The sequence below is a fragment of the Dinoponera quadriceps genome, unplaced genomic scaffold (genome assembly GCF_001313825.1).
Source record: "Dinoponera quadriceps isolate SergipeBrazil2010 unplaced genomic scaffold, ASM131382v1 scaffold5109, whole genome shotgun sequence".
Lineage (NCBI taxonomy): Eukaryota > Metazoa > Arthropoda > Insecta > Hymenoptera > Formicidae > Dinoponera > Dinoponera quadriceps.
In genome coordinates, this window is record NW_014559156.1 from 395,866 (window position 1) to 415,379 (window position 19,514).

General features: G+C 42.6%; 1 protein-coding gene across 4 annotated transcripts; it reads left to right on the plus strand.

The window, feature by feature from the left end:
* Positions 1-619: 619 nt before the first annotated feature.
* LOC106750188 (putative fatty acyl-CoA reductase CG5065) lies at positions 620-19,355 on the plus strand. 4 transcript variants are annotated; one of them, XM_014630333.1, is made up of 9 exons: positions 621-780; positions 6,442-6,671; positions 14,464-14,713; positions 14,953-15,023; positions 15,138-15,359; positions 15,474-15,722; positions 16,548-16,897; positions 17,160-17,756; positions 18,851-19,355. In XM_014630333.1, exons 5-9 carry the CDS (start codon positions 15,147-15,149, stop codon positions 18,990-18,992), a joined length of 1,551 nt encoding a protein of 516 aa, XP_014485819.1. In that variant the 5' UTR covers positions 621-780; positions 6,442-6,671; positions 14,464-14,713; positions 14,953-15,023; positions 15,138-15,146; the 3' UTR covers positions 18,993-19,355. The 4 variants fall into 4 exon arrangements, with proteins under 4 accessions (XP_014485821.1, XP_014485819.1, XP_014485820.1 ...); XM_014630334.1 differs by having other exon boundaries at positions 6,448-6,671; XM_014630332.1 differs by lacking the exon at positions 6,442-6,671.
* Positions 19,356-19,514: the final 159 nt, after the last annotated feature.

Below are 19,514 nucleotides of genomic sequence, written 5' to 3' on the forward strand. Positions count from 1 at the left end.
TATTATTTAATATTATTGTAATATTATATATTTTTTGAATATTCAACTCTATGTATATATATAATATACATAATTGTAGTTTCTTTATTCCAAATGTGTGTATTGCAATACTAATTGTTTTACTATATAAATAAAGTTAAAAATAAAGTTTTATTATATAAATAAAACTAAATAAATTATCGAAATAATTTTGTGTAAAAATGTGTATCATACTAAACAAATTACATACACACACATATATGTTTCGTGGTTCCGCGAGACGCGCTCCGCTCTTGAGTCTCGCGCAGCCCAGTGCGCTAATTCAGCAACTTCAAACGGCTCTCGTTCAAAAGCTATCCTTCGAACGAGATTTTTTGGTTAACGAAAAGTCGTCTCCTCGTTCAGTTCACCGAGAATCTCTCGGTGCACTCCGCATGCGCTCATCCCAGTACACCCTGTACATTTACAGAAAGGGCGAAACGGCACAGCAGATGCGACACGCGCAGGGCGAGCGCTCGGCGAGCGGGAGGGAGAGAGAGAGAGAGAGAGAGAGAGGAAGAAAGAGTAAGAGAGAGAAGGAAATAGAGAGCAGTGATTTCCCGCGCGCAGCAGTTGGCCGGCCTGCGGGTATTTGGCAGTTCAGCGAAGATGGCGGACTCGGTTGGCATGCGACGGATATTGGCTGTGAGGCGGCGAGGACGCGAGAATTCGGCGATTCTGTGCTGAAGTGGATACTGCCAGCGTCGGTGGTGATCAGCGTGGGCATCGCGCGACGAAGCAGGTGGCCCCGCGATCGCGTAGGTAAGTGCGACATTGATTCTTTCCGCGATATACGAGGCGATGCCGATGCGGAAAGGAGTCGCCGCCGCAGCAGCCGCCGCCGCTAGCCGCGCCTATTACCGTATGCGACTACTTCGCACCCTCTGTGCCTTCCTCCGTCGCTTTATTTCCGTTTCGCAATCTCGAGACCGTTCTCCCACTCTCTCGCTCGCACGAGCAAGTGTCCGTCGCTCCCGTCGGTTAATCCGTCCGACTTCTCGCCCGACGCAACCCTTTCACCACCTCGATGTGAGAGAGAGAGAGAGAGCGAGCTTTCGGCGGTGGTACAGCGAAGGACAGAGCGGGGTAGTGGTGTTTTGAAAAATCGACCAAGGCTGTGCGAACCGTCCCGCGTTCGGTCCTTCTCTCTTCGGCCAGCCGTGGGCCCCCGGAGGCCGGTGCATGTCATCCCAGGTTCACGAGCATCTCTTGCGGTTCTCCTCCGCGGTCTCTCGCTCATCGCAACGGGAACGTGGTGGTGCCGTGGAGCGAGCGAGCTGGTTGCTGACCGCGCCTCCTCGCCGGCGCCGCGCTCGGGTGAAACAGCCTCCTCGCGCCGGGACCCGGAGCACGGATACGCCTCGCTCTTGCTCCGCCGGTTCGTCCCTTCTCTCACCGAGCCCTCTCGTCGGCGGCCTCGAGCTTTTCGTCTTCAGTCCTCGTTTCTCGCCGTCGAAGCTGGCGAGTCGGGACGTCTGTTGTTCTCAGCCGCGCCTCCTGTGCGTCCCTCTTCCCCTCGTCGTCGTCGACGTCGATCCTCTCTCTCTCTCTCTCTCTCTCGGCGATACGCGATATATGTGTGTATACATTGATGTATACATTGCTCAATGTATTGCTCAATGCATATTTTGCTCAAGTACACGGGAAGAATACACAGCGCGCGCGCGCGCAGTTGACAAGAACAGAGTCCTCGATCGCGCCGATCGGGCCGTCCCGGTGCAAATTACCGATGCGTCGGGGATGTGTCAGGGTATGTTCCGCGACGTGCCATCCGCGTCTCGCATCGTTCCCTCCCTGCCTTTGCGTAGTAGGAGAAAAAGAATTAGTCTCAAATCAAGAATAAATATTCTCATATACGTATAAGCGAAAATGTCGTAATCTCCTTGGAAGATTTCTAGTCTTTTGAATTGAATTCAAGTGATACCCGCGTAAATATAAATTCAGTCAAGTCGAGACTGAAAAAAGCTCCCTGAGAAGATTACGATATTCTTGTTTATATATGAGAATAACTATTCTTGATTTAAGACTCATTTTCTTTCCCGTGTAGCGGGAGGACTTTCCGGGCTTCCCCGTGATTTCTCCGCTACTTCCGCGACACACCGTGCAACTCGGAAACGCGGAAAACGGCGAGTTCGGCGCGATATACTTCGAGTGCTTCCTTCTTACGGGTTGCAACCTTCCTCCTCCCCCTCTCCTACTGCCGACGCCGGGTCGTTTGCGATTTTATGGTTTGTTAGGTTTTCCCTCTTTTTTTTTTCTTCCTTTTGTCTCTCTCCTTTTTTTCTTTTAATCTCACATCGGTAAGTCCGCGGAGAAACCTGATCGATATACGGCGTGTCACTTCCGTGTATGCCTCCATTAGCGAGTCGACAGAGAGAGAGAGAGAGAGGCGAAAACTCGCAACTTGCACATGTAACTCTTTTTTTCTTCCTCGCTTTTTCTCTCTTTCGCTTGCCTTGCTTGCAGTAAATTTCGATCTCTTTGTCCCTGACATGTGTCCGATTCATGCTTGGTCGGATATTAGTGACATTTACGAGCCGATTCGCAGTACCTTCGAGCGCACTGCGTTGGTTGCATCTCGTTGCAGTGGTTGCCGCACCGTCTCGCTGTCGCAATTCTCCTTTTCCCTCGTGCGTCGAATTCTTGACGTTGGCACATTTGCAAATTTACGGTCTACGCGAAATATCACAGACTTTGCATTAGTTTCTGCGCATATTTACTCAGTTTGTTAAACAAATCTTTAATTCTTTATATTCGCACGTACACAATGTGTCGCAATCATAACCGGAAATCTGAATAATGGCTCGAAAAACAATTTGCGACACTTTACGCAGACTATTTCGCATTCCTAATTGAAAAATGGATATCTATTTTGATATGTTTCGTTACGTTTGCCAGATGAAGAGGATATATTTCCATTGCCATTCGTGTGTCGTGTTTTTCTTCTATTTTGTTAACGCAATACACATAAAATGGTTTATAGTAAAACTGAGTGCGCTTAACAATTCAAATTCACGTTTGTATTGCCAGTGCATAGAAAGAAAGAAACATTTCTCATGAGTTGGCTAATTTCATTTATACCACTTCTAAAACTATCCATTCGAAATATCATGAGATATAACACGAAAGCTCCCCACCTTGTTTGCCCCGTTGTGTGTAAATGTTGCGAAAGCGCACGTTTTATTCTGGAGTTAGCGAAGCGCAAGAAAATTTTACCAGGTTACCTTTCGTCGCGAGCTTAAGTCGTTCGATTGAACGATTCCGCCGCTTTAAAATAATGAAATCGCATGATATAGCGAATAACTCCGCGGATAATCCGATAAACTCGCATGATTAACCTTTAACGCTCCGCTCCGCTACGGAGACATTCGTTGTTTGTTCCGTAACTCAACAATATGAGTCAAGTTATTGCTTTTTTAAGAAAATCAAATAAGTGGTTGCGCAAACTTTCTGAAAAATGGAAATATCTATTATAAATTCATATATTTTATATAAAACTGTACAACATAATAAAAATGAAAAAACACTGGTGCATTTACAATATCGAAAAAATGCGCGGAATGTAAAAAGTTAATAACGCGCAATCATTGCTATATTTAAAATGTTCGCGGAGTTTAATATATTCGACACGACGCCGAGAAGATTAACATTTTTCCTCGTGTCCATTGTTTATGTTGGTTAATATTTAAAATATATGTTGGTTGAGACCTTCCGGGTTATTGAACATATAAACGGATACGTATACTGAGAAAAAGATTTCTTCAGATTTAATCAAGTTTATCACATTTAAACAAATTTCATCATTGTCATGCTCCAGAGAAACTAATATTTCGATTAATAAGTTTCGATTGTTAGACTTTCCAACGGATATGTATCTTTATTTTAAATAAAACATTTGTTTGAAACGAAAGATAATTTTCTTAAGTATTAAAAAAAATTGTGTCTAGCGTCGGAAGCTAAGATATTCGCAACTAAAGATAACACCTTTTACACCGTTTTTAACCTTCTAACGACAAGATGGATTTTCAGAACGTATCCAGTAAGGTTTGGCCTATACTCTGTTTTATTCATTTTTCATTTAATCAATGTACAAAATGAATAAAAAAAGTAAATAACGTGAATCTTTTGATTTAAATGATTAAGCTGATTTTAAATAACTGCAATAAAACGAAAAACACTTAATGATTAATTGCCCCTAAAATAATTTCTAAGTACTAGAAGTGTAAATTGCCTCAATTTCAAGGTATTTAATATTTATGTTTATGACAATTTTATGTTTATGATAATTAATATATAATTTTTAAATTAATAAGGATTAATTAAATTAATATAATTATATATTATGAAATGATTGAAAAAGCATTGCAGTTCAATATGATAATCGGGCTTAGCTGTCAAAAGAAAAGTTAACACTAAAACATCTCCTCTGCATTGAAATTGTCGATTTCATCATTGCCGTTGGATAAAATATTGTTATCCATACTTTTGAGTAGGTTTCATCTGGATTCTTATCCAAATCTTCGTCAGAATCTTATCGACATCTTTGTTCTTGGGATCTATTTAAGAGTAATAAATCGTGTTTTCCATTCCATGATTAGAAAGAGAAGATAAAGTGAGAATAAAGTGAACTTAATTTTAAAAAATCTATGACTTTAATAGTAAGGTAGGTTTATGTAGGATCCGCTATTGGAGGAATCCCGACATAAACAAGAATTAGGACATCCTGTCACTCACCCGAACGACCTTCAACGATAAGACAAACTAGAGAACGAATGGAAAATATGTTAGCCGAGACCACGTGACCTTAAATGAGACAGACTGTAAAATAAACGAGCATCCGTAGGGTCGCATCCGACCCCAACTTTGTTGGTAGAAGGTTGACATCGCCACGGTTGAAAATTTTCTCTACGACTACCGTAAAATCGTCTCTTGCGGTCTCATGTGTGCTATACCATTCCTTAGATGTAGAGTCACACGATGAGCTTTATATATAAAGTTAACCTAGTAGAGAGCGTTGCATCAACACATCAAGCGGTATGTCGGAATTGCCGCTGCAAAAGCACTTCTGTCAGAGAGCGAGCCTTTCTTTTATTCGAACAATCAATGAACAGCCGCAAAATTTGACACAGAGCCAGTCATTTTAACCTCTTTTCTCACGATTTTATCAATGTTAATTTTACGACTATTTATCGTTTTAAACAAGGACAGTTGCAGCGACTACTCAAGAACCTTAATAGTAAAAAGTTTCAAGGGAATAATGTAGCACACATGATATAATTGAATTTTTTCCTCTTATTATCAACGTTACATACATACGACAACAGATTGCACAAATAAGATAGTAACATTATTTGCCGCCCGGAAACATGATTTTAGACGAGTATTTATTTTCCTACGCAACCTTTCTTTTCAATTCTGCTCATAAACATAATCATAAGAAACACATTTTTTGCCTCGGTATTTGGCCTTTACGATTCTCGAATCTCCAAAGGTCTCGAGTTAGACAAGAAATTTGAGAAAAGGCTGTAATGTACGTGGCATAAAATTTAATCAACGATTGACAGGTGAATTTGATTAACTCCTTGACATAAAATGACGTCAGGGAGACGTCGTTCATTTTATGTGCCATTCTAGACTTTGACGTCTTCGAGATGTCAAGAACTGTCTCCGGCGGACGCCGTGCAATATATTATTAGATTATTCAATTGTTTCACTTGTGTGTCGACTCTGTTTTGTTTAGAATGTTCAAGATATTCCCTCCTTATCAACAGTACCAATAACAAAATCGCATCGGCAAACCAATAAATCAGAAAGAAGTACATTGAAAGCAGTATTCAGTATAGCAGTGATCTCGCACGGCGAATGCCATACTATATATTTTAATTTTTGTAAAAATTAGAAATAATCCTTGTAACATGTCTGAGTCGAATGTATTGTATGAAAATGGCGATTGGCAGTATAAAAAAGTTCTGCTTCTAAACTTGCACATAACTGTCCATTGAGCAAAATTAATTAGTATTCTTCGGACGCATCAAATTCCATTTTATTTGTATGTCAAAGGATTAAGCACGTAAAAACAACTTCGTTGACCTCTGCACGTTTGAAAGATAGTTTGAGGCGTTTGATGTTTTGTCGACTGATCTAAGTTTCGCGTCGCCCGAGTTAGATCGCGACAACAATCGGTTTATCTCGCAATTAGAAAGGCGATCTTGATCACGGGGCTTCCATTCTTTCTTGTCACTCTTGCCCGACAAAAGGATATGGAAAAAGTCTTTCGCACGCATACGCGATAGGATCGGGTCATGTAACGCGTGTATCGCGATGAGGTGTACGGTTCGCGCGATCGCGGAGAGCTCGTAGAGTGGGAGAGAGAGAACGCTCCGTTCTCTATCAGGCCGGCCAGGTATAAGGAACTTGCGTTAGTTGCAGGTGGGCTCAGTACATGTTTCGTTTCACGAAGGAAGTCGATTCATCGCGCCTTATCATCGCCAGCCGACCGAGTAACAGAGAAAGAGAGAGAGAGAGAGAGAGCATTCCTGCGAGTTAGCAGATACGCGCTCATCACGCCGTCGTTTCGATCGACGAGCCGTCTTTTCGTAATTTTGTTCGTTCGACAAACTGAAGATACAAACGCGTGAGATGCGGTCGCCGAGGTAAGCGAGAAGAACTCTGTTCGAGAGATAGACAATTGATATTTGCGTTTGTGAATCGCGGGCACACGGCGACTGGCGCATTTCGCTCTCCGCGACGAATCGAAAATCGGCGAATGAGAATTTCGGCGGGCGCGAAACTTCGAATGCGCGGATTTGAAGCGTGAATGGAGTTTCTCAGTTTTATCTCGCTCATTCGCGCCGGAGCATTTCGGTTCGCCTGATTGGGATTCGTAAAAGATCACGTGTGATTTGCCTCTCTTGATTGCAGAGTCGATAATATAGTTATAGTTGGGTGTTTTTTTTCTGGACCAGCGGTCGTTTAACCATGTTTAACGCACGTAGTACATTCGAACCATGAGACTCACCATATCTTCCGAGTATCTTCCCAACTGTTATAACATTTTACGAATTGCTAATGTACACGTTTGAGATCGCTAATAAGGCGTAAGATAAAGTCGTATAAATGAATTTTTCGTTTGCCAAGTCTGTTACGGACGACTGATTAATCTTCCTCACGTTGCTTCATGCATATATTTAATTTTTTTCGAGTGGAGAAGAAAGCAAGTATAAAGTAATTTGGGGTAAATTCTTCTGCGTGCGCGTTACACGAGTGGAGAAGAAAGCAACTATAAAGTAATTTGGGGTAAATTCTTCTGCGTGCGCGTTACACGCGTGCCCTGTGTGTGTGTGTGTGTGTGTATGTGTTGATCGATAATGACCAAGTATAATCAAGAATAAATACGCGAACGTGTGCAATTGCTTGTTGCGAAAAAACTCACATCTTCGAATACATAATTCAACGTAAGCTACAATCATTATTTATTCTCTCTGTATTTTCTCGATTTATTATTGCTCATGAGTTTTCTCCTCTTCTTACTTACTACCGTCCGAGTTCTTAAATATATTTACATTCCGAAGGGATGTGTTATTACACAGAATGTGTATTTTAATATTTCGAAGTTATCTCAGAGGGATTTATTTATAGTCGGAAGAGAAACGTAAAATCAAGTTACTCATACGTGTGCACTCGGCCGTGGAACAGGTTGCACCAAGTTTTTTCTTACATACTCCGAATATACAAGAAATACTCAGGATATACAAGAAATATGATGAAGCGAATCCGTAATTTATGAACATTCAGGCATATTTTTACGACATATCTTGTTGTCTTATTATAATATTTGCTTCATCTATACTTGTAAGTAAAAATAACGCAAATCGTAAATAAATTAATACGTGGCTATGAAATTTACATTACCTTTAGTCATCCACAAAAGAATATGTTTATCTGAATCTCGTTGCATCTAATTGAAAAATAAATGTTACGTTTATGTGTCCGCGGATGTTGATGCAATCGCTTCTAATCGCCTTAAATATATACAAATAGCGAAACGTAGTTTTAACACGTATCTTTCTTCTCTATTTTCCTACACAATCTTATTTATATTCGCAACGAAAATACGCGCAAAATTACTCTATTAAAATATCTCTTTGTTATATCATATTTAAAGAGTTTGTTCTCCTCCGTAAATTATTTTTTCCTCGTGCTTCATATATGAAACTCAATTTCGCATTTTATTCTCGATTCTTTCATATTTGCATAATATATTCCTATATTTCTTACGTATATAGAATGTGTTTAATTTGTATCAAGTAAAATAATCAATTACATTTGCAGAATCATGTCGTATGTGCATACGATTAATAAACGGTATACCGGAATATCGGTTTCCAGTATCTTCATATACATAAATGCAGATCACGACATATTGAATATATCTTACAATCCGATTAACGCATTAGAAACGCATTAGAAAAAGGAGGGAAAAAACCTAAACAATCACACTGCAGATCCTAATCTGTTATTTTGCATGCATAAACATTTAAAAATGACAGATATGAAGCTCTTTTTACATGTTTCTTCAATTTTTCAATTTAAAACGTTAAATCGTGTTAAATTATAAGCCTTAACCTAATAAGCCTTAATAAATAAGCGTTAACCTTTTTACTTTGCGAACGCGTTACACTTCCGACATACACTTCTCTTACAGTTTCCTATACTTGAGATGGCGTTTTCGAACGGTGATAAGATATATATAAACGTTATACGATATATAAACTGTTCTCGGAAGTCGCGAGAGTGTCGGTCTCTCGGAGTGATACGCGCTGGAAGTGCCGATTCGTCGCGCTAATCGCAACGATCACTTCGATCGCGATCACTTTTTTCGCCGGTATCGATGTCAAACAGCGTAAGAATTTCTTGTCACGCTTCTCCGGCCGCGCTCCGACGCGGTGACGCGCGCGTTTCGGAAGTCAATGTCCCGCTAACACACTTTGAACGCCAATTGCACGCCAGTGCATGTCGGATGGCGTGTATGTGCTATTGGCCGCTATGACAGCCGAGCCACGTCGCCGTCTTACCATCGCCGCCGACTCCAGATGCATTTCACGAAAAAAAAAAAAAAATATATATATATATATATATCCGGAATACGAATTTGATGAGCCCCGGTGTCGCGTCCAATTCGCATCCGGACGTTCCGGCAACTGCTTTAGGTACGTTAACGGGTTAACGTCGCGCCGACGATTCGACTCTTCTTGTGTGCGATTGCGTGAATAAAATTCGAGATTTCGAGGGCGAGCCGCGCAACACAAATTGCGAAATAATTTCGGGATTAAAACGAGTTAAGCCCGTCACACACATTGGACATTATACAAGCTAGACTCCGCGTCACGACAGCGGCGCGACGAGAACCGACAATTAGCTCTTATGAGACTAAGAAATATACAGGGTGTCTGACGCGACTCGTATGTCTGCTGGTGTGCAAGAATAGACGACTCGCGAACCTGGACGCGAAAGTCTTCCCTTCGTTATTGCAAACAATCGCGATAATTATTGTGAGATGTTAATTGAAAGAGATTGACGAATTGCGGAACGAGCTCTGTAAGATAATCTGAAGAGACATCCCAGGCAGCGAATTTCCAAAAGACGTCTGAAAACAACTTGCTCTTCGGACATCTTTGAAACGTCTTTTAGAAATTTCTGCTTTGTCTGGAATGTACTCGCACATTATCGAGAGAAAAAGGATGCTACATTCAGATACATATTTGCCAAGGTATATTAAAGTAATTATTTCAGGGACGAATCCATCATCGTACTACTTAAGATATTATTTTCAAGATTGTTTATATTGTTTATATCACACAGAAAACACAATGCAATTCTCTCGAGTTTTGGTTATTTTGTTTTTCATTGCACATTTATTTCTTATATTTATCCCACTGGATTGCATTTATATTCAATAATTACGGAAAAAAACAATGACAAGGTATAATTTAAGTGACCGGTACGAATTAAGCAACTCTTCTTTACTTAGCTCAGATAAATATTACTTGGATGTGGCATACCGAAGAAAAGAATTGTGCTACATTCAAATAACATTTATTCGATCCAAGCAAAATAATTACTTCAATACCCCTTAGCAAAGATTTATTTTAACGCAGCACTTTTTTCATTCGATTCATGTTGACATTTCTCTACACTCCATCTTGGATCACACGCTTGCATTCGTTATTGCCGGATTAAGAAACAACCTCGAGACGTATTTCTTCAGATTGTCTGAGTTCGTCCCACCGTATCATACGCACTCATTCGTCAATTATCTTCAATTAATATCTCAATAATTATCGCGGTTGTTTGCAGAATGATAAAGGAATTTTTGTTTTGTTTTTAACTTCTACCTGTACACGAACGTATATAGACGTTACGTCAAGCATTCTTTGTACATAAATATGGTATAAGAGCTAAAACAGATCTTCCAAAAAGAAAACATGATTATTAGGATGTGCAATCTGAAATATACTGAAAGAAGTTGTGCTAAATTTAAGTAAACATTTGCTAAAATGTATTGGAGCAATTATTTTCCTTGAACTAAGTGAATATCACTTGAACGTAGCCCAGAATGTAGAAAGAAAAAAGTGCTACATTCAACTAATATTTACTTGGCGATTAAACAATTTTCTCCGATTAGTTTAATCGATCGATTAAATGTCAACCGTGATTGGTTATTTCTGGTCGATTCCGTTTAATAACAAATGCGATTGGTCAATCCCAATAGAATAATCAGCCGATTGAGTTAATTCAGATTAAATTAACCGGAGGTTGTAAAACTGGCTCTTCATCTAAGCGAAATAATTATTCCGTTATTCCGTAGCAAATATTTATTTGAACGTGCAGCATTTTTTTTTTCTTCCGATGTAGATAGTGACGAAAAGGGCTAAGATTGATCTGTACACTGAGAAAAAGATTTCTTCAGATTTAATAAATTTTATTCAAACATATTTCATCATTGGCACGCTCCAAAGAGACTGTTGTTTCGATTAACAAGCACAATCGTTAGACTTCTCAACGAATGTGTACGAATCTTCATCTTAAATAAAAAATTCGTTTGCGAAACGAAAGATAATTTTCCTATAAAGAAATTATTTGCGCTTCGTTTCTCATATTTCATTATCGTAAAAATAATATTTTACTCGGTTAAGAGATATTATTTCAAATAGCAGCGTTCTTTCTGTTAAAAGATCGAGTTTTCTTGATTGAGACGGTAATATTTTTCAACTCAATCAAATAACATTCGTACGTGCAATCATAGATGGGTGGTGCATGCAGTCGGTAGGTGACTGATAAGTACTTGAAACTCGGTCGAATCTATTCGAGTTATCGGCGACTGAGTTGCGCGTGCAGACAGGTTCTCCCTGCTCGAAAGCTTTCTAAGATACAGGTTGCGCGTTTCGAGACACAGATCAATTCTGAAATAAGATGCCGCGGCGTAACAGAGTTCCTTCGAAGTGTGCCGATCCTTCGGTCTCTCTTTTCCTAATGAACGAAGCAGTCAAACGAAAGGGGCGAAATCTATAATTCCCCAACTACGGAAGCCGTACTATCTCGCCGCTGTAGCTGCAGCGGTCGGTGCGATATGTAACAGGCACCAGAGAGCCTCTCTCCGCGAGCTTCTTCGTCCTCCGCTACGGAACGAACGAGCGTGTGCAGATTTTCGTTCTTGTGAACTTGTTGAAAATGCGTTACGACGTCCGAGGTGCGGTCGGTTTATCAAAGAGAGTTCGTGGGCGTTTAAGAGAATTCCAAGTTCCCAAGATCACCGAAATCTATATCGTGCGAGAAAGGACGAGAAGGACGATTATTCTTTCTTCCTGTTGTGTACTGGGGAAACAAGGAGCGGAATAAGGAGGAGGAAGACGAGGGAAGGAGAGAGAGAGAGAGAGTGACGGCCGAAAGGGAGAGAAAAAGCAGCGAAAGATGAAGTGAGTGAGGGGGTGAGGTCGGATCGGTGCTTTCACGGTCGTTGCGGTCGCGATCACGGTCACGATCTCGCGATCTCGCGCACTCCTTCCTCCCCCTCGTTGTATCCGCACATAACGGGTCTTCATGTAACGGGCTGTGCCGACGGTTTCTCCCGGCAGTTGCGTCGCTCCGCTTCGAGGCCAGGACGGTGACCTAGAAGCCTCGTCGTCGTCGTATGTACTCGCGTATCCGTTTCTCTCTAATACAAGCGGCCGATCTAACGCGACGACCGAAGATCGTCGTCCTCGGAAAGATTTACCGGCCTCTTAGTCTTTCTCGCTTTCTCTCTCTCTCTCTCTCTCTCGCGTCAGGATCGCGATAGCAGGGCAGCTTTCGAAAGGCGACTTCGGGTGAATTTTTCGCGGGGCGGGCGTTCGCCTAACGCGCCTTTCATGTCGCGCACTTTCTCGCGATTTCGCGTGCACCGGGAGCGCACGCCGCTTTTTCGACACGAGTGTATCCGAGGCGAGTTCTGGAAGTTGGTTTTTCCAGTTTTTCCTCGCGTGTTTCTTGCGCAATGCGCTGTTGAAACGCGCTATCGCAAAATTGGGCCACCGGCGAAACGCGCGAAGCAAAAGCACAGGATCGCGATTTCTTCATCGCGGCGCGAAATGTTTAACCGGACTGCCTGCGTACAGTTACGACACCATGTGATTGGTAAAAGAAAATAATCACGACATTCCTCAGCCGTCGCAGGCGCAAGTTGTCATTATCGGTCCGCACGGTGGTAATCCGAAAACGAAAGGTGTTTTACAGTCGTGGCGTAACGGGGAGGTCGAAGTCGCTCCGAGGGAGCAAATAGGAAAAAAAACGCCGAAAGAAATCGAACACCGGCACGCTATGTTGCTGGCGTGCTACTGCGTGATTTGTACGGCCGAGGATTGGATGTATTTTACGCGTAAAATGAAATAGCCCGCGTGTAAAAAGAAGACCACGCGGTTCTAAGAAGAGGATCTACGTGTAGACTAATTATGTATAATAATATATCATCTGTGCGTAGGCTATGATGTATAAACCGTTATGGAAAGACTCGACTTCTTTTTACATCTCTAAATAAGTCTTATTTCTATATTTCATCCCTATTCAAAGCTCACGGATAAATCTGAACGATAACATATGTGAATACGGTATTCATCAATATTCATTGTAAAAAAAAAGATATCGTCGGCTCTGAAAATAACCATATTTTCCTCTCAGTGCGGTGCAACTTCGCACGTGACTATTCTGTAACACCCTGTACATACGCATAGATCGATCAAAGCTCTACAGTCGGTGATCTTATTTTTCGGCGTCTCGTTCTCCGCCATCAATCCGACCACCGAGGTCGATCGGCATGTCATTCGACTGGAAGAAAAGAAAGATACACTCTCCCGTCATGTGCCGTGAACTATACTTGTTTCTACAGTGTTTCGTGAGAACGTTTGAACGACAATTATGTAAATGTCGCATTGTGAATCCGCTAAGTAACACGCTGGCAAATCGCTTGTAATTATCTGCACGAGTAGCGCGCGATATCGACTGCGAGGAAATCGCGGGTCAGAAATAGATTTTCCCGTATCGTATAACTCTTCCTCGAGCTTAGCTCCTTTATCGTGCTCGCCTTACCGTTAACACTTGTTCTCCGATTTTTTAGCCGCGAATCTCGCGCGTTCGATTTCCGATAAAATTGATGATAGACGGCAACGGCCATGCCGGATGATAACATCGCGCGTCGCGTTGATACTTCGCGATGAGATTATGCGACGTGATAACGAGTATTCCTCCGCCACTTTCGATGTACACGTGCATATATATCGCTCCGTTCGCAATCTTTGAAGGTCAACGATTTGATTTTGTCCACGAGCTCGTTCTTTTCGAACACCCTCGTAACCCTCTTACGGTACGTTAGAGCGCACCGCTCGCTCGCAAATCGGCCGACAAGGCGCGCTTACGCCCTTTCGTGACAGACGATTATCGATCTCCTATCTGTTCTCTCTCTTATTACAACCACCGCTCGGGAAGCAGCGAGACCGTATCCGGCGAGTATGCACGTTCGATATATTTATAATTACGTCGCGTTGCGTAATCTGTCTGTTTGACGATGAGCGGTCGCGTCCTCGCGTGAAAAATGCAATCGCAAGCAAAGCATGGGAGTGTTGGAAAAAAAACTAGTTTTGCAAGTGCACACGTCTCAATGCAAACAGAGTGACGTTTGAGAAAGTCAAATAATGTATTTTAAAGACGTACCAATCACAAACGTCATCGTTACGTCATCATGTTTTTGCCAGGGGGTTAACATCAATATAATTGGGTTGACTTACGTTTAAAAAGAGAGAAAAAGAGCGAGGGGAAAAATTGTGCTTTTGCGCCATGTATAAACTTCGTCGTCGAACAATAGCATGTAACAAGGAATCATTTACAGGATACTTCGTTCTTTTTTGTGTTCCACAGATTTGTAACTACAAAGGACGCGAAATGAATCCGACGGGCACTGGATTTGATCGTAGCAAGTCGCTCGAGAGATCACAGCACGACGTACACGACGTATGCAAAAAAGGGACGTCGCGTAGCTCATCGCAGACGTTGCATCCTCGTCTCTGAGAGCTCTTCTGCACATCATCTCTCAGACATATATCCGATAAAATAGAAGTGATTTGCTAGAAGAATAAATTAATTGGACCGAAAGAGACAAGTATAGCAGGTAGCTAGCATATCGGCCGGTATAAAGAGTGATCACCTTTTTTTCTGAATTTCTTCACACTTTTGTCATATTAAATTCTCTCTCTCTCTCTCTCTCTCTCTCTCTCATTTCTGTTATGTTAAATTATCACTTTTAACACATCGAATTATGATAATTGAATTGCCATTTCTGTCATATCAAAGAAAAGATACTTCTTTGATATTTACGATAGAAACGTTTGTAATTTACATTTCGCTAAGGGCAACGAAAAGGACTAAAGTTTGAGAATATAAGCTTGACCGAACGAGCGATCGTGCAGCACACACAACAGGTGAGAGATCTGAGAATAACTTTTATTTTTTCCCCCACCATCTAATATTTCTTAACCTCGCCCGGTGTTGGAATGCTAAAGCACGACCTCAAACGACCCACGTGTCATCCACAGATCATTAAAATGGCTACGATGTCTAGCAGCGAGTACATGTCCGTAAGGGAGTTCTACCGGGACAGGTCGATTTTTATAACCGGCGGCACCGGCTTCATGGGCAAAGTCCTTGTGGAGAAACTGCTGCGATCGTGTCCGGACATCAAGAACATCTACCTTTTGATGAGACCTAAGAAAAGCCAGGACGTGCAGCAGAGGTTGCAGGAACTGTTAGATGCACCGGTGACGATCTCTCTCTCTCTCTCTCTCTCTCTCTTCGTCGCTATTTTAACAATATCGCTTCGCTTTCGTGGAAAAACGCTCACGCTCATGCTCCCTCTTTTCTTTTTTCGACAGCTATTTGAGAAATTACGGCGGGATTCGCCGGGCGAGCTCTCGAAGATCATTCCCGTGGCCGGTGACGTCACGGAACCGGATCTGGGCATCTCGGAGACCGATCAGAACACGTTGATACGTTCCGTGTCGGTGGTCTTTCACTCGGCGGCTACCGTGAAATTCGACGAGGCTCTGAAACTCTCGGTCACCATAAACATGTTGGGCACCAAACGATTGGTCCAACTGTGCCACCGGATGCACAACGTCGAGGTAAGGCAACGTCTCTCTCTCCCATAAAGAAAAGAAAAAAAAGAGAAAAACGTGCTTGCTCGGGCGGTGTAGCCCGAACAAACCGCCCGCCGTAGAGCCAAGATACTTGCTTTGCAATCGCAGATCTTAGATCTAAATCTCGGCTAATCGGGGATGCTTTCCGTATCCCGGGATCCCCCGGGTTTTGACGACTCTTCACGATAACTTACAGCGTCTTCCTTACGAAAGGTTGTTTGACGCCCTTCATCGCATCCTCGAGAGAAAACGCTCCTCGAGAGAAAGAGAGAGAGAGAGAGAGTGCGCTTTCGAAATGCTTCGTTTGCTCGTTTGTTCGTTGGCGTACGTCTCATCGATTTTTAATTAGCCGACAGCTAGTCCCACAGTTTCCGCTTAATAGCGAAAATACGTTCGATTGGTCGGTCAATTACTGCAAATCCCGAAGGTAAATAGAGCCGGCTTATGTGCAAGTGTGTTTGTCCTGTGCACCTTTATACTATAAACGCGCGATCTTGCCTCAAACGTCTAACGGCACTCAATCGATCAATCGGTCGGCCGACGATCCTTCCTTTTTCGTACAATCAATACGCGGATCCGTGCAGCATACATGTCTATCACCTATATGCATCTTTACACTTAGTAGCTGTCACTAGGAGCGCACGACACGCCGATTGGCACACGGCGATTGGCGCGAGCCGCGAGTGTGTGCTGGCGAGCACGATCGCAATGTATATTTATCTCTCTTCTCCCACGATATGTGATGACAATGACAGAAAGAAAAAAAATCCGTGACAAAGGCGAGACACACACACCACCTTCGCGTTGCAGGCGCTCGTACACGTCTCGACGGCGTATTGCAATTGCGACCGGAACGACGTGGCCGAGGAGATTTATCCTCTGGGCAAGGAGCCCGAACAGGTGATCGCACTGACGAAATGGATGGACGATAAGATGGTCGAGGATCTTACGCCGAGTCTGATCGCCGGCCGACCGAACACGTACACGTTTACCAAAGCACTGACCGAGCGGATGCTCCAGAGGGAGAAGGGTTCCTTGCCGATAGCAATCGTCAGGCCGTCGATCGTGTTGTCGTCGTACAGAGAACCGGTCGCCGGTTGGGTGGACAATTGCAACGGGCCTACCGGTATCATCGCCGCCGCCGGCAAGGGTTTCTTCAGGTACGGTCTTCTTCTGTGAATCTTCGCGCGCTCGAATGCTCCTTAATGATCTTTCCGCTGCGTACGCGTCTCTGTGGCCTGGTATTACTGGACGCACTTTGATCCTTTGATAGAATGCAGGTTAGGAGGAGAAGAAAAGCTACCGATTTTTATTCTTACTCGATCAGAATGATTTTCATTCTGAAGGAAAAAAGTTGATCCTCCTCCCCCTCGCCGGGATGAATAAATCAGCCTAGTGTAAATGGAATTCTCGCTTCCGCAGGAACATGCTGTGCCATGAAAACATGGTGGCCGACCTGGTGCCAGTCGACATGGTGATCAATCTGATGATCTGCGCGGCATGGAGAACCGCCACCCACCGCACCGACACCATCTCCATCTATAACTGTTGCACCGGCCAGCAAAATCCCATCACGTGGAAGCATTTTATCGAGCTGTCGTTCAAATACAGCCGGCTGCACCCGATGAATGACTTGGTCTGGTATCCGGGCGGGCGTTGCCACTATTCCGTCATCCTGCATAAATTGTGCGTGACGCTCGAGCACACGCTACCGGCGCACATTCTAGATATCTTCGCACGGCTCAAAGGCACGCGGCCCGTGATGGTACGCCTGCAAACGAAACTCTACAAGGCCACCAAGTGCTTGCAGTATTTCAGCACGCACCAGTGGAACTTCCGAGACGACAACGTGCGACGATTGGGCGAGCAACTCAGTCCAGAGGACCGGGAGATATTTATGTTCGACGTCAAGCAAATCGACTGGACGTCGTACTTGGAGCATTACATACTGGGAATACGACAGTTCATCCTTAAGGAGAGTCCGGACACACTGCCAGCCGCCCGTTCACACATCACGAGGTTAGAACATCTCAATTCTCTCTCTCTTTCTCTTTTCAATATATGGCCTTAGAGAAGCGTCCTAAAAATGTCCACAGGACGTGTGTGGGCTCCTACAATGCTTTAACCGTTTTAGTGCCAGGGTTTTTTTAAAAATCCGTGTCGGATTGTGCCATGCAGCGCGATAGCGCTTCGTTCATTTATCCGCGAGTAATGCCGATCGACGCGATCGCGCTGCTCTTTTTTTTTCGTCGAAATATGCTCGCGCTTCATTTCATCGGTTATATCAGAAACGTTATACTAAACACTCAAAAGTTTGCGAAATTACGTTTTACACAGATGAGTTTTACAAGTTAAACGATTAAACTGAGCAGAAAAGTCATGTACTATTTCGCAATAATTAATGAGGAATTAATTGTTATAAATATTAATATTATTAATATTATATAAATATTAATATCATTAGTATTAATATTTATAACAATTAATTCCTCACTAATCAATTCCTCATTAATTATTGCGAAATAGTACATGACTTTTCTGCTCAGTTTAATCGTTTAACCTGTAAAACTCATCTGTGTAAAACGCATAATTTAAAAGTTTCAGAAAAAAATTCATTTCCCCCTCCAATTTTTTCACGGATTTCTTTGGTTTTTGCTTTCCAAGGGTACGGAAATTCGTTTAAAACAATTCCCATGTGTTCGGTTGAACCTGCCACATTTGCTTTTTTCCGCAAAGAAAATAAAAAAACAAAAAAAAATCCGTAGAAAAATGGGAGAAAACGGTTTCTCCCCCGAAACTTTAAAACTATAATCAAAAATTATCAAACATCCTGTATATGTTCATGTGTATAACATGGGCGGAAGAATGTACTTATTTTTGTCTTGTACATCATAAATTTAATTGATACATAGATTATGTAATAATAAATCACGTCCACGAACAAGGTGGCGATGTTTATTCAATCTAAAAGAAACGACGTTACTTATATGGATATCCCGCACTATATTTCTCTGTTCTCTTCTTTTCCTCCGTTTCTCCTTTCCACCTACACCCATCTCGCTCTGTTCTTCGGAACTCTGACTCACCGTCTCGGTGATTATCGTCTGTTGCAGACTGTACTGGCTCCACAGAGCCGTGCAATTCGGGATGCTGTTAATAATGCTACGCGTCCTGTTGTTACGCAGTCCGGTGACGCGAGGGGCCTTCTTCTCGCTGCTGTCCATCGTACTTCGCATGTGCCGCATGATTGTTTGACGGCTGAGAGCCATTCCGGTCGACGATCGCGATCAATTCACCACGAAGCGGCCGCTACCTAAGGAGCGTTATTTAAAGGTGCGATTTGTTCTACGACCTCGTTGCTCAGCCACCCCGGTAAAGCGCTACCTTCACATCCATCGATTGGCCTTCTCGATGTTGCTATCCGTTAACGACGAGTAAGAAGTAATGAACGCCAGCTGCACATACAGGTGCGGTACTCTCTCTCTCTCGAGGAGAGGCGTTGGTTCACCGATTCGGTTTCAACGGGAAAATTCCGCAAGCGCATAAATATCGCCCCCGAAATATTAAACGTATATATATATATATATATATATATATGTGTATATATATATATATATANGTTATACTTCTTGTTGCCCCATGATTTAAAAAAGGGAAAATGAGACCCGTCTTACGGAATCGATCGAGAGTTGTCGTGTGTCAAGTTATATATATATATATATATATACATATATATATATATTACATACATATATATAGAAGCGATGTGATCGTCAT

Excerpts from the sequence above, each read along its gene's own strand:
- LOC106750188 (XM_014630335.1), top strand. The coding sequence starts at position 15,147 with ATGGCTACGATGTCTAGCAGCGAGTACATGTCCGTAAGGGAGTTCTAC. Across the intron at positions 15,360-15,473 it reads AGGAACTGTTAGATGCACCG|CTATTTGAGAAATTACGGCG; the intron begins GTGACGATCTCT and ends TTTTTTCGACAG. Across the intron at positions 17,757-18,850 it reads GCCCGTTCACACATCACGAG|ACTGTACTGGCTCCACAGAG; the intron begins GTTAGAACATCT and ends CGTCTGTTGCAG.